We start from the raw sequence: 16,324 nt of genomic DNA, 5'->3' as shown, positions 1-16,324 counted from the left end.
CTCATTATCACGACTCCCACAGCAGGCTTTTTGTTTTTTAAAGAATGTAACACGAAATTAAGACAACTTGAAATATATTCGACACACGAACGAGTGCGCCGTTTATTCAAAGCAAAGAGCAGAAAGAATGGTATTACATAAAAGCCACTCAAAATGGCGGTCACAACAAACCCCCACCTTTGGGAAATTCTCATGACGTCACTTAAAGGGGCCGCACCGAATTTCTCCTAAATGTGTATATGGATGGAAACAGGAATAGAACAATGGCGACAAAGTTGTGGTGAATGGTGGCCAATTTCACATTTCGTCTCCCAGACGTTGCTCCGAGCCAAGGAGAAGGAGGTCCGGTCTCTGAAGAACGAGGTCAGCCGCTTACAGGACGAGGTGCAGCGTTGGTCTCCCGCCAAGGTACGGTCCAGTGGCCACAACATTAGGTACACCTGCACAGCTACATGCGTCATTACTTTGTTTATTATTACATTACAATGTTACACTTTTTTTCTCTAATTCCGCAGCGATACACCTATGTTGTCTGTCTAATTGTAAATAATGCAGACGAGGCGTGTTGGCTGAGTTCTCAACGTTTACTCAGTTCTCATAACCACATTCTACCTGCCGAGGCTGCCGCGCATGCTTGTCGCCACTGTTGCATGCTGGGTAGTGTAGTTCTTATTTTCCCTAACATCACAACACCGAGTAGTCATATCACTTGCTTTGTGACACAAGCTAACTGTTAGCATGTTAACGTTAGCACGCTAGCATCAAAGTGCCAGCTTTTTGAGCTCATTTTGCAACCGTTTACCCTACAGTTAACCTGGTATGTGACACTTGTTAACTGTTAGCATGCTAACAATAAAATGCTAACTGTTTTAGCTCATTTTACACTTTTTTCCCTCTAATTCTGCAGCGATACACCTTGCAGTCATATCACATGGTTTGTGAAACAAGCTAGCTGTTAGCATGTTAACGTTAGCACGCTAGCATTAAAGTGCAAGCTTTTTGAGCTAATTTTGCAACCGTTTACCCTACAGTTAACCTGGTATGTGACACTTGTTAACTGTTAGCATGCTAACAATAAAATGCTAACTTTTTAAGCTAATTTTACACTTGTTTTCCTCTAATTCTGCAGCGATACACCTTTGCGTCATACCACTTGGTTTGTGAAACAAGCTAACTGTTAGCATGTTAACGTTAGCACACTAGCATTAAAGTGCAAGCTTTTTGAGCTAATTTTGCAACCGTTTACCCTACAGTTAAGCTGGTATGTGACACTTGTTAACTGTTAGCATGCTAACAATAAAATGCTAACTTTTTAAAGCTAATTTTACCCTTCTTTCCTCTAATTCCGCAGCGATACGCCTTGCAGTCATGTTGACGTTAGCACGCTAGCATTAAAGTGCGAGCTTTTTGAGCTAATTTTGCAACCGTTTGCCCTACAGTTAACCTGGTATGTGACACTTAACTGTTAGCATGCTAACAATAAAATGCTAACTTTTTTAGCTAATTTTACACTTTTTTTCTATAATTCTGCGGCAATACACAGTCATATAAATCGGTATGTGACACAAGCTAGCTGTTAGCATGCTAACTTTTTGAGCTAATTTTGCAACCGTTCACACCAGTCATTTAACTTGGTATGTACCATTAGCATGCTAACTTTAAAGTGCTAACTTTTTAAGCTACTTTTACACTTTTGTCTCTAATTCCCCAGCCATACACCTGCAAGCTAACTTAAGCATGCTAAGGTTTTTTTATCTAATTTGAAAAACATTTTCTCTATTTTCGCATACCCTACAGTTAACCTGGTATGTGACACTTGTTAACTGTTAGCATGCTAACAATAAAATGCTAACATTTTTAGCTAATTTTACACTTTTTTTTCTCTAATTCTGCGGCAATACACATTAAAGTCATATAAATCGGTATGTGACACAAGCTAACTGTTAGCATGCTAACTTATTGAGCCAGTTTTGCAACCGTTCACACCAGAGTCATATAACTTTGTATGTGACATTTGTTAACTGCTAGCATGCTAATGTTAGCATGCTAACTTTAAAGTGCTAAGTTTTTTAGCTAATTTTACACTTTTTTTTTTCTCTAATTCCGCAGCGATACACCTTGCAGTCATATCACTTGGTTTGTGAAACAAGCTATCTGTTAGCATGTTAACATTAGCACACTAGCATTAAAGTGCAAGCTTTTTGAGCTAATTTTGCAACCGTTTACCCTACAGTTAACCTGGTATGTGACACTTGTTAACTGTTAGCATGCTAACAATAAAATGCTAACTTTTTAAGCTAATTTTACACTTTTTTCCTCTAATTCCCCAGGCATACACATTAGTCATATAAATGGGTGTGACACAAGCTAACTGTTAGCATGCTAACGTTTTGAGCTATTTTAGCAACCGTTTACACCATAGTCATATAACTTGGTATGTGACATTTGTGAACTGCTAGCATACTAACTTTAAAGTGCTAACTTTTTAAGCTACTTTTACACTTTTGTCTCTAACTCCCCAGCCATACTTAAAAACATTTTCTCTATTTTCGCATACCCTACAGTTAACCTGGTATGTGACACTTGTTAACTGTTAGCATGCTAACAATCAAGTGCTAACTTTTTTAGCTAATTAAAAAAAAAATATCTAATTCTGCAGCAAAACACCTTGCAGTCACGCCACCTGGTTTGTGAAACAAGCTAACTGTTAACATGTTAACGTTAGCACGCTAGCATTAAAGTGCGAGCTTTTTGAACTCATTTTGCAACCGTTTACCCTACAGTTAACCTGGTATGTGACACTTGTTAACTGTTAGCATGCTAACAATAAAATGCTAACTTTTTAAGCTAATTTTACACTTTTTCCCTCTAATTCTGCAGCGATACACCTTGCAGTCATACCAATTGGTTTTTTTAAACAAGCTAACTGTTAGCATGTTGACGTTAGCACACTAGCATTAAAGTGCGAGCTTTGTGAGCTAATTTTGCAGCCAGTTACCTTACAGTTAACCTGGTATGTGACACTTGTTAACTGTTAGCATGCTAACAATAAAGTGCTAACATTTGTAGCTAATTTTACACTTTTTTTCTATAATTCTGCAGCAATACAGTCATATAAATCGGTATGTGACACAAGCTAGCTGTTAGCATGCTAACTTTTTGAGCTAATTTTGCAACCGTTCACACCAGTCATTTAACTTGGTATGTACCATTAGCATGCTAACTTTAAAGTGCTAACTTTTTAAGCTACTTTTACACTTTTGTCTCTAATTCCCCAGCCATACACCTGCAAGCTAACTTAAGCATGCTAAGGTTTTTTTAATCTAATTTGAAAAACATTTTCTCTATTTTCGCATACCCTACAGTTAACCTGGTATGTGACACTTCTTAACTGTTAGCATGCTAACAATAAAATGCTAACATTGTTAACTAATTTTACACTTTTTTTCTATAATTCTGCGGCAATAGTCATATAAATCGGTATGTGACACAAGCTAGCTGTTAGCATGCTAACTTTTTGAGCTAGTTTTGCAACCGTTCACACCAGTCATTTAACTTGGTATGTACCATTAGCATGCTAACTTTAAAGTGCTAACTTTTTAAGCTACTTTTACACTTTTGTCTCTAATTCCCCAGCCATACACCTGCAAGCTAACTTAAGCATGCTAAGTTTTTTTTAAATCTAATTTGAAAAACATTTTCTCTATTTTCGCATACCCTGCAGTTAACCTGGTATGTGACACTTGTTAACTGCTAGCATGCTAACAATAAAGTGCTAACTTTTTTAGCTAATTAAAAAAAAAAAATCTCTAATTCTGCAGTGATACACCTTGCAGTCATATCACTTGGTATGTGACACAATCTAACTGTTAGCATGTTGACGTTAGCACACCTCCATTAAAGTACGAGCTTTTTGAGCTAATTCATCATTTTTAAATTCAGTGTATAAAAGGAAATACATGTAAAAAATATATTCTTAGATTGTGCAGGTGTACCTAATGTTTTGGGCGGTTAGTGCAAATAAATTCTTGACTTATCTGCTGAGCTTGGAATAATTGTCTGTTCCAACATGCTGTTTTAGGAGGAAGATGCTTACAATACGTCCAAGCAGGCTGGAGAGGGTTTCTCTCCGTGAGCTCCTGAGACTGACCAGCGCAGGAACCAGGATGGAAGTAGGACAAATAACACAAATCCTTTTTGAACTCACTTTATTGAGTTAAAACCATGCGGACAAGAGTGAGGGCTTTTTCATTCTGCTAGCCTCACATGATGTGGGATGTTTGAAAGTATGTCTTGTTGAAAGATAAAACCGGAGAGAGGTAGGAGATATGTAGAGGGAAGCACCGACATCTCATTCTCCTGGGACCACCTGGTCTTGGACCTGCAGGTGGGAACACAACACAGTCAGGACAGGCGGACATGAGGGTAAGCAACATGTGGCACCGTGCACTCGCTTCAGTCGTCGTCGTCGTCGTCTTCGGGGACGAAGATGTCGTGCTCCTCCAGGAGGGCTGCAAAGTTCTTGCTGATCAGAGTTCCCACGTAGAGGAAAGGCACCACCACCACCGTCATGCGGATCAGACCGAATGGTGTCTGGGAAGAAAGGAGACATGGATTCACCAGCTGGACGGTGGAGGAATGTTGACCCGCCTCTGAGCAACATGGAAGGCTTTAGAACAGAGCTGTCCTAACTTTTTGACCTGGGGGCCACAATTGGCTAAAAAAAATTGGGTCCGGGGCCAAAACATGTAGAGTAAAAAAATTATAAATTATGTATGTATGTATGTATATATATATATATATATATATATATATATATATAGATAGATAGATAGATAGATAGATAGATAGATGGATGGATAGAGATATATATACTGTGTGTGTGTGTATATATATATATATATATATATACATACATATATATATACATACACATATATACATGTGTGTATATATATATATATATATAGATTATATATATATATATAAATATACATACACATATGTATGTGTGTATGTATGTATATATATGTATGTGTGTGTGTATATATATATATATATATATATATGTGTGTATATATGTATGAGTGTGTGTATATATATATATATATATATATATGTATATAAATATACACACATATATATATATATATACATATGTATGTGTATATATAGTTATAAATATATATATGTGTGTATATTAATATACATATATGTATGAGTGTATATGTGTATACATATTTATAAATATATATGTGTATATTAATATACATATGTATGAGTGTATATATATATATATACACTCATACATATATGTACATAAATATACACATATATATATGTGTGTATATATATATATATATATATGTGTGTAAATATACACATATGTATTAATATGTGTGTATAATATATATATATCTATACACACACATACAAATATGTGTGTGTATATTTATACACATGTACACCTATGTATGTATATATATATATATATATATATACACGTGTGTATAAATATATATATATATATATATATATATACACATGTACTTTTACATATATACATATGAGTATATATGTACACACACATATAGCCTATGCAAATGTGTGTACATATTGATATAAATATGTCAATATAATGAATATATAACTGGGTATTAAGAGTATGTGAAAGTTTGACTCCTACATTGTTGTAATCAATCAGAAATATCAAGTAGCTAAAATACGCCAAACATGGCTAAGATTGGAGACAGTGTTTTGCATTTTTCCCATCATGCATTGTATTAGATTTAAATGGGTGTCATTGTGAATTATGTGTTGTGCTTGGACATGTTTTATATTATCCACAAAGTCCAGTGAGCAGGTTGTGTTATGTGTGACCATGTGTGTTGACTTGTTGTGTTAGTTTATTTAAGCCATGAGTGGGAAAGGTTGTTTGGGTCATATATAAAAATGCTGTGCACACATCGTTATTATTATTACCTCTTGCTTTATTGACGTTAGGATGTAGCAGGTATAAAGAGTGTGAGAGTGGACAAGAAGTGTGTGCTCAACACATTTGCCAAGTTAACTTTCAGTTTCGATCCCCACCAAGATGCAGCAGCAAGATGGACAAAACAAATAAAGAGAGCAACCATTTTACAGAATGCTCCGGACTTTGGACAACTCAGTTTCCTCCCCAGCACTGGTATTGCTGTTGTTTGTACTTATTTTTATAGAATAAATTATTTATCTTCAATTGTCGTCTCCTCTTATTCTAAGGTGGGGTCCCAATATAGAGCACATGATTATTATTGTGTGAATGCTCCAAAGCATTCACACAATAATTAGGCTTTTCTACACCAACATTCATCTATTTATTATTCAATTTCTTCTTCTCCAGATTTTGCCGCGCTCTACCTTCCACATTTTTCACCCGATTCAAACCGTTCCGGCTTCAAACTGTTCAGCCTATTTGGGAATGGCAGGCTTTCCCTTGACAAATTCCAAAAATTCCCAGAATTCCAGATTTTCTGTGACATTTTTCCCATTCAAAATTAATTGGCCATTTTTCAAACTTCCACATTTTTCAACCTATTCAAACTATTCCACCTTCAACACATTCCACTCATTCTGGACATTTCAAACTATTATTCTTCCAAGTTCAAAGGAATTCCAGGAATTTCCCTTTTTTTTTCAAACCCTAACACTTTTGTCCTGGCGACTACTCCTTCCACGTTTTTCAACCCACTTCAACCGTTCCACCGTCCACACATTCCTCTTAATCAGGGGGGAAAAAACGAAGTTTTTCAAACTGAAAAAATTCTCGGTTTTACCGAAATTCCAGGAATTCCTTAATACCATTTCTCGACCGATTTGAAAAATTCCAACACCAACCATTTCAACTCATTCAGAACATTCTAGTCTTTTAACATTTTCCCCAAAATTTCCGCTTTTCCCAATATTCCCAAATTTCCATGAAATTCCCATTGAAATGAATGGGACATTTTTCAAAGTTCCACAATTCCCACATTTTTTCATTCGATTCAAACCATTCCAACTCCAAAATATTCAGCCTGTTCAAAATGGTGTGCTCTCCTTCAACAATTAAAAAAATATTCCCAGATTTCCAAGAATTCCCAGTTTTCAGGGAAATGTTCCCCATTTTTCAAACTTCCACAATTCCCACATTTTTCAACCGATTCAACACATTGAACTCATCCTACACATTCAAACTACCATTTTTCCACATTCAACAAATTTCCAGGAATTCCTGGGTTTCTCTAACCTTTTTCGTTTAACTACTCCTTTTACATTTTTTCATCCCATTTTAACTGTATCACCGTCAAAATATTTTACTTAGTCAGGACAAAAAACCAAGTTGCTTAAGGAACAAGAAACATTCTCGGTTTTCCCAAAATTCCAGGAATTCCCTAGTACCATTTCTCAATTTAAAAAAACTGTTACTACTTCAACATTTCTCGACCGATTTGAAAACTTCCAACACCAACCATTTCAACTCATTCAGAACATTCAAGTCTTTTAAGATTTTCAAAAAAATTCCCACCTTTCCCAAATTTCCATAAAATTCCTATTGAAAAGAATGGGAAATTTTTCAAACTTCCACAATTCAAACCATTACACCTTCAACACATTCAATTCATCCTACACATTCAAACTACCATTTTTCCACGTTCAACACATTTCCAGGAATTCCTGGGTTTTTTCTAACCCTATGTCCAACCTTTTTTCTTTTGACTACTCCCTTTACATTATTCATCCCATTTCAACTGTATCACCGCCAAAACATTTTACTTAGTCAGGACAAAAAAACAAGTTGGTTTAGGAACTACAAACGTTCCTGGTCTTCCCAAAATTCCAAGTATTCCATAATACCATTTCTCAATTTAAAAAAACTGTTACTACTTCAACATTTCTCGACCGATTTAAACAATTCAGCTCATTCAGGACATTCATGCTCTTAATATATATATTTTTTTTTAATCCCGCTTTCCCCAAATTTCCAGGAAGTTCCCATTGAAATGAATGAGGCATTTTTCCAAGTTTCACAATTCCCACATTTTTCAAGCTATTCAAACCATTCCAACATCAACACATTCCACTCATCCTGGACATTCGAACTAACACTTTCCCAAGTTCCAAACCAAATTCTGGTTTTCCTGGAAATTCAAACAATTCCAACATACAAACTATTCTTACATTCATACTGCATTCTGTCAGCATTTCAGTTTAACTTCAGCATTGGAGCGTTCACACGCAATTCCTTCAGGAATTGCCTCATCTAGTTATAAAGGTTATTTACTACATTTTTACTATTGCCTATAAATAATCCACATCTGCACATATTAAAACACTAATCTCTAATCGGATTACCCAAAGCACAGCTTGTACACACGATAGTTGTCTAGCACAGAAATCACAGTACAAAGTTAAAGTAAATAATACGGCCTAACAATTTATAACTAAGCTTCACTAAACAATAATTAAGATGCGAGTCTAGCGATTATTATTAATTGTAAATCGTACTGTTTTTTTGTATTTTGTATTTATTGTACAACAAACATAATATTTATAATAGAATAGAATAGAAAGTACTTTATTGATCCGTGGGGGAAATTAAACACCACGGTTCACTCACAATAGACAATAAACACTTAGGTATTTTTTACATGTGAATAATATAAATACAGTCTATTATACAGCATTATTCACATGTGAATAACATAAATACAGTCTATTATACAGCATTATTCACATGTGAATAATATAAATACAGTCTATTATACAGCATTATTCACATGTGAATAACATAAATACAGTCTATTATACAGCATTATTCACATGTGAATAACATAAATACAGTCTATTACACAGCATTATTCACATGTGAATAATATAAATAGTCTATTATACAGCATTATTCACATGTGAATAACATAAATACAGTCTATTATACAGCATTATTCACATGTGAATAATATAAATACAGTCTATTATACAGCATTATTCACATGTGAATAATATAAATACAGTCTATTATACAGCATTATTCACATGTGAATAACATAAATACAGTCTTTTATACAGCATTATTCACATGTGAATAATATAAATAGTCTATTATACAGCATTATTCACATGTGAATAACATAAATACAGTCTATTATACAGCATTATTCACATGTGAATAACATAAATATAGTCTATTATACAGCATTATTCACATGTGAATAATATAAATACAGTCTATTATACAGCATTATTCACATGTGAATAACATAAATACAGTCTATTATACAGCATTATTCACATGTGAATAACATAAATACAGTCTTTTATACAGCATTATTCACATGTGAATAATATAAATACAGTCTATTATACAGCATTATTCACATGTGAATAACATAAATACAGTCTATTATACAGCATTATACACATGTGAATAACATAAATACAGTCTTTTATACAGCATTATTCACATGTGAATAATATAAATACAGTCTATTATACAGCATTATTCACATGTGAATAACATAAATACAGTCTATTATACAGCATTATTCACATGTGAATAACATAAATACAGTCTATTATACAGCATTATTCACATGTGAATAATATAAATACAGTCTATTATACAGCATTATTCACGTGTGAATAACAAATACAGTGTATTATACAGCATTATTCACATGTGAATAACATAAATACAGTCTATTATACAGCATTATTCACATGTAAATAACAAATACAGTATCCCCTAGAGGGGGGGGGTTACCCACATATGCGGTCCTCTCCAAGGTTTCTCATAGTCATTCACATCGACGTCCCACTGGGGTGAGTTTTTCCTTGCCCTTATGTGGGCTTTGTACCGAGGATGTCGTTGTGGCTTGTGCAGCCCTTTGAGACACTTGTGATTTAGGGCTATATAAATAAACATTGATTGATTGATTGAGTATATTATACAGCATTATTCACATGTGAATAACATAAATACAGTCTATTATACAGCATTATTCACATGTGAATAACAGTCTATTATACAGCATTATTCACATGTGAATAACATAAATACAGTCTATTATACAGCATTATTCACATGTGAATGTTATTGCACACAAAAGTCAAGGCACTTTCAACATCAGCGAAACATGTCAAGGAAAGAAAACAAAAGCAAGTAATAAATATTAATAAATAATAGTAATAAAAAATATGAGAAAGAAAAAAGACAAAAAGGCCTACTTAAATCAATTTAAATGTTTTTTTAACACATATATCAATTTAAGGGCTTTTGTTCTCTTAGTCACGCTCCAAGATGTGATTAATAATTGTAAATCGTACTTTTGTACAGAGGAAAATATACTTCCGCATATTAGTTCGTTATCGGTAAACACGCGTTCATTGGCTCATTTTACAGCGCGGACGACACTGATTGGCCACAAAAGGTGTCAAGCAAAACTAAGTCCCGCCCTCCATTCTTAGTCATGTTTGCGTTGGCATGGTTCTTTACAAAACACTTACTTTATCCGGTCTGGGCAGGATAGCACCCGACGACGTCGAAACCGCACTGCGAGTTGGCGTCGTACCGTTCAGATATGACGTTTTCGAAGCGCTGTTACGGCCCGGTAAGCCATAATTCCTGGCGATATGTCTCAGGGAGAGCCGTAAAACACTCGCCGCCATTTTCCCCTCCCTGTCAAAGGTGTGACGTAGGCTAAGTAGGCGGGGCTATAATGACGACGAGGAAGTATGTCCTTTTGATGACGTCACAGTTATTTCGCCGCCTTTGTCACACACATCTTTAATTTATTATTAATTAAACCAATAGTTTGAATAACTTTTAATCAAGCGATACACAAAATTTCGTCAACTACCAAAATGTAATTAGTTATATTTGTAAAGGTTATTCCTGGCTTTTACTCGTTTGTTGTCTAATGAAATAGTGTTAAATTGCGATCAATACAATACTCACAAAATATAACGTCGCTTAACTTAGTAGTGGAAGATATTTTAGGATTGCGCTCAGAACACGTAGGATACAAAGCATTATATACATGTTTTATTTTTATTTAAATATTTGGGAATTTGGTTTGATAAAATATATTAACTGGTCAACCCACATCAGCAAAATAGTGGAGAAAAGTAAAAAGGTGTTGAATATAATGAGGGGTGAATATAGGGGGGCTGATAGACAGACATTGAAATCAGAATCAGAATCAGAAGTATTTTAATAATCCCCGAGGGGAAATTAAGATTTTCAGCACAATCCCATTCAAGAGCAGACAAACATTACAGGGAGACAGAACAGGATCAAACATTACAGGGAGACAGAACAGGATCGCTGACGGGTCTGCAAACTTCCGGCGCCCCTTACAAAAAAGGTGAGAAACAGGTAAACGCTGGGGGGCAGAAAAAAAGGCCAAGGGGAAAAAACTCATAGCCATAGCACACATAAGCATGTGTGTAAGAGGGAAACCTCGAAGAACATTAAAGACATTAAAAGAGCAGAGCTGATGCAACCAGCCACTTCTCACCAAAATGATTCCCGGGCGCAGCCACCGCTGCTGCCCACTGCTCCCCTCACCTCCCAGGGGGTGATCAAGGGTGATGGGTCAAATGCAGAGAATAATTTCGCCACACCTAGTGTGTGTGTGACAATCATTGGTACTTTAACTTTAACTTTAACTTTTTCTACATACAGCTACAAAAGTAAAACATCTATCCATCCATCCATCTTCTTCCGCTTATCCGAGGTCGGGTCGCGGGGGCAGCAGCCTAAGCAGAATAGCCCAGACTTCCCTCTCCCCAACCACTTCGTCCAGCTCCTCCCGGGGGATCCCGAGGCGTTCCCAGGCCAGCCGGGAGACATAGTCTTCCCAACGTGTCCTGGGTCTTCTCCGTGGCCTCCTACCGGTCGGACGTGCCCTAGGGAGGTGTTCATTCTGACCAGATGCCCAAACCACCTCATCTGGCTCCTCTCCATGTGGAGGAGCAGCGGCTTTACTTTTGAGTTCCTCCAGGATGACAGAGCTTCTCACCCTATCTCTAAGGGAGAGACCCACCACCCAGTGGAGGAAACTCATTTGGGCCGCTTGTACCCGTGATCTTGTCCTTTCGGTCATGACCCAAAGCTCATGACCATAGGTGAGGATAGGAACGTAGATCGACCGGTAAATTGAGAGCTTTGCCTTCCGGCTCAGCTCCTTCTTCACCACAACGGATCGATACAGCGTCCGCATTACTGAAGACGCCGCACCGATCCGCCTGTCGATCTCACCATCCACTCTTCCCTCACTCGTGAACAAGACTCCCAGTTACTTGAACTCCTCCACTTGGGGCAAGATCTTCTCCGCAACCCGGAGATGGCACTCCACCCTTTTCCGGGAGAGAACCATGGACTTGGACTTGGAGGCGCTGATTCTCATCCCAGTCGCTTCTTGTTTTCATCCATCCATCCATTTTCTACCGCTTGTCCCTTTTGGGGTTGCAGGGGGTGCTGGAGCCTATCTCAGCTGCATTCGGGCGGAAGGCGGGGTACACCCTGGACAAGTCGACAAATCTACGCTTCCGAAGCTGTCTATGGCAGTGTTTTTCAACCACTGTGCCTTGTCTGGTGTGCCGTGAGATATTATGCAACTTCACCTAATTGATCCAAAAAATGTTTTTTGCAAATCAATAATTATAATCTGCAAATAATGTGCTGTTGCTTAGTGTCTGTGCCGTATAGAGCTTGGCAGGGTAACCACGTAGTACTCCAGTAGGTGGCAGCAGGTAGTTAATTGCTTTGTAGAAGTCGAAATGCGTTGAGGATGGTTTGTCGTGATCCCAATATGCAGAGCACAGCGGGAGACAGCATGCAGGTAAAAAGGTATGTAATGCTTCAAACAAAAATGAACAAAAGGCAAATCCCACAAGGAAAAGGTACTGAAGCATAGGGATGGCTATGAAAAACATAAGTAAAACTGAACTGGCTACAAAGCAAACAAAAACAGAATGCTGGACGACAGCAAAGACTTACAGTGTGTGTCCGCACATGACATGAGAATCAACAATGTCCCCACAAAGAAGGAAAGCGTCTGCACAACTGAAATAGTCTTGATTGCCAATACAAAGCAGGTCAGGCAATACGTGGAGCTGCTACAGGAAAACACCAACAAAACAGGAAAAGCCACCAAAATAACAGCGCAAGACAGGAACTAAAGCACTACACACAGGAAACAACAAACTAAAAAATAAAAAATAAACCTGGTAGAGTTTTATTTTTTAACGTTTCTGCTGGTGGTGTGCCTCCGTATTTTATCAATGAAAAAAATGTGCCTTGGCTCAAAAAAGGTTGAAAAACACTGATCTATGGTAATGCACACCGGAAGGTTGCGAGCCAACCATAGACATCTTATAAGTAGACGCAGCATTGGCTGCTGTGACGCGAGAATTTTGGCCACCATCTTGAAGTGGTGGTGATGAGCCGGCGAGCAGCCTAAACTGGCAGTTGACAGGTAGAAAACAAAGATGCTAAACTGACAGTTGACAGGTAGAAAACAAAGATGCTAAACTGACAGTTGACAGGTAGAAAACAAAGATGCTATACTGACAGTTGACAGGTAGAAAACAAAGATGCTAAACTGACAGTCGACAGGTAGAAAACAAAGATGCTAAACTGACAGTCGACAGGTAGAAAACAAAGATGCTAAACTGACAGTCGACAGGTAGAAAACAAAGATGCTAAACTGACAGTCGACAGGTAGAAAACAAAGATGCTGAACTGACAGTCGACGGGTAGAAAACAAAGATGCTAAACTGACAGTCGACAGATAGAAAACAAAGATGCTAAACTGACAGTCCACAGGTAAAAAACAAAGATGTTAAACTGACAGTCGACAGGTAGAAAACAAAGATGCTAAACTGACAGTCGACAGGTAGAAAACAAAGATGCTAAACTGACAGTCGACAGGTAGAAAACAAAGATGCTAAACTGACAGTCGACAGATAGAAAAAAAAGATGCTAAACTGACAGTCGACAGGTAGAAAACAAAGATGCTAAACTGACAGTCGACATGTAGAAAACAAAGATGCTAAACTGACAGTCGACAGGTAGAAAACAAAGATGCTAAACTGACAGTCGACAGGTAGAAAACAAAGATGCTAAACTGACAGTCAACAGGTAGAAAACAAAGATGCTAAACTGGCAGTTGACAGGTAGAAAACAAAGATGGTGTTCAGCGTTTTACTGCTCAAATGAGCGGACTGTTGAAAATAGGAATCGGGGGATTACTTTTCACAAGTAAGATTTAACATTAACGTACTATTGGTTGTATTTTGTGAAAAGAATATTACCACAGAGTTGAGAAGGAGCAAAGATCTTCCAGACCGTAGTTGAGGGGCGCAGGGGAGATGTTCCTCCAGGGCCTATGTACTTCGGGGCTAACAACCTTCACTTTACCCGGAAGTGGGTCTTTACAGCTGAGGGTGAATGACGAGGCCGGCGGTTCGTTGCAACTTTGTGACTTTATTGGACGCAGCCATGCACCAAGCTAGAGCACCTGCACGCACTTACTGTCGCCGCTCCCTCACCTCTCTCGCCCACTCACTCACTAACGTCACTCACCTCACATGCTGTCATATCTTAAAGGGCCACACACACATACGCTACTCTCATAACAACTAACAAGACATCATGGCGAAGCCAGAAGTCGAGTTTCTTAACATGGAGACATTCTCAATATTTTTCTTTTGTCGAGCACAAAGAAAATAACATTTTAGTTAAATGTAAGTTGTGTCTTGGATCAAAGATCCTATATACTTAAAGTTAAAGTGCCATTATGTTGCAGCTATTTAAAATAGTTTTGTCAGTTTGTTCTGGCCTAAAATAAATTGGCCCTTTGAAACATCTTTGTCTTTGTGTGTTGTATGTAGACCACATTGCTTTCTGAGTTCAGTGATGCAAATGCATGTCAAGTTGATCAACAGATTGTATTATTCTCCAGTGCAATAACAGTACTGAAATGAAGGCGAAAAGGGCATTAATGGGAGCCTTAAAAAAAGGGGGGGGGGGGGGGGGGGAGTAACTAAATAGTTACTTTTCACAGTAACGCATTAGTTTTTGGTGTAAGTAACTGAGTTAGTAACTGAGTTACTTTTGAAATAAAGTAACTAGTAACTGTAACTAGTTACTGGTTTTCAGTAACTAACCCAACACTGGTATTCAGTGAGGTAGGATGAATTAAATGCGCTGACAGTTCATTGCTCCTGGCAGGGCGTCACTAGCTTTTAAGGACTGGGGGGACTTAGCCCCCAGGAGATGCACAGGATGCGAGCGAACGTAGGGCATGAGCACAAAACTTCACAAACGGCTAACAAAGACTTAGAAATGATTCATTGTTATTATTATTATTTCAGTCGGTTTATTTTCAAACTGTGTTCAGTACAAGAACAAACATGGGTTTGCACAGTGACATTTTGTTTACAGCATCAACAAGAAACAATTACTTGCATGATGATTATTATTATTATCTACTGATGATAGTCATATGTGAATGAGCTCAGCTCCTGTTCTCCTCCATGTGTAAAGTGAGAAACACAGCTGATGCTCCAGAAGGAAGTAACCCCAAAGATAGCAAATGGTAAAAAAGAGTGCACATTTAACTTTATAAATAATCAGGACCTTAATGATGCATTTCAGGCTAACTAGCTAACTAAGTAGCAGCATTGTTTTAGAGCGGGAATGTCAACTTGTTGTCAAACACAGACCTGGTGTAAAGTGGAGCTAATACATTTTACTACAAGCAGTGATGAATACTTACTTTCTTGAAAAAGTTTCTTATGTCCATTTTGCATCCGTTCACATGCTTGTTCTGCAGTGCTGTGTGCTAATGTGCTTCGTACACCTGCAGGACCGCAAGCAAGGTCGTGGAGAAAATGCGGACTGGATTTTGAGTGATGTGGGCATTTTCTATATGAACAAGTCCAAGGACCGCAAGCAAGGTCGCATAGAAAATGCGGACTGGATTTTGAGTGATGTGAGCATTTTCTATATGAACAAGTGGAATGGATTGGATACCGACACACTAAAGGGGCTCTCTACCTTACGCTATGAAGTGAGGGGAAACTGAGTGAATAATGACAGGTTATATTATTATTTATTTAAACTCATATTCGGGCCACTTTATAATGAATATGTCGGCATGTATTTGTAAAAATGTTTTTATATATAATATATCCATCCATCCATCCATCCATCTTCTTCCGCTTATCCGAGGTCGGGTCGCGGGGGCAGCAGCTTAAGCAGGGAAGCCCACACTTCCCTCTCCCCAGCCACTTCGTC

General features: G+C 37.5%; 2 protein-coding genes across 3 annotated transcripts in view; one reads left to right on the top strand and one right to left on the bottom strand.

Annotated features, from left to right (window-relative positions):
- LOC133617175 (TRIO and F-actin-binding protein-like) overlaps positions 1-4,228 on the top strand; it is a 50,251-nt gene extending 46,023 nt beyond the window's left edge. For both annotated transcript variants that reach the window (XM_061976977.1, XM_061976978.1), the window contains 2 exons: positions 316-408; positions 4,082-4,228. In XM_061976977.1, the coding sequence (XP_061832961.1) occupies positions 316-408; positions 4,082-4,135 (147 nt within the window). In that variant the 3' untranslated portion in view covers positions 4,136-4,228. The remainder of the gene's footprint in view (positions 1-315; positions 409-4,081) is intronic.
- Positions 4,192-10,716, bottom strand: LOC133617176 (essential MCU regulator, mitochondrial-like). Its single transcript, XM_061976980.1, has 3 exons — positions 10,525-10,716; positions 4,455-4,593; positions 4,192-4,381 (listed from the first exon to the last, which is right to left on the bottom strand). The coding sequence occupies exons 1-2, from the start codon at positions 10,684-10,686 to the stop codon at positions 4,456-4,458; spliced, it is 300 nt and encodes a 99-aa protein (XP_061832964.1). The 5' UTR covers positions 10,687-10,716; the 3' UTR covers positions 4,192-4,381; position 4,455.
- Between the last annotated feature and the right edge of the window lie 5,608 nt (positions 10,717-16,324).

This window comes from Nerophis lumbriciformis, linkage group LG16, assembly GCF_033978685.3.
Source record: "Nerophis lumbriciformis linkage group LG16, RoL_Nlum_v2.1, whole genome shotgun sequence".
NCBI lineage: Eukaryota > Metazoa > Chordata > Actinopteri > Syngnathiformes > Syngnathidae > Nerophis > Nerophis lumbriciformis.
Note: the sequence above shows the minus strand (reverse complement) of the source record. Positions and strands in the feature narration are given on the sequence as shown.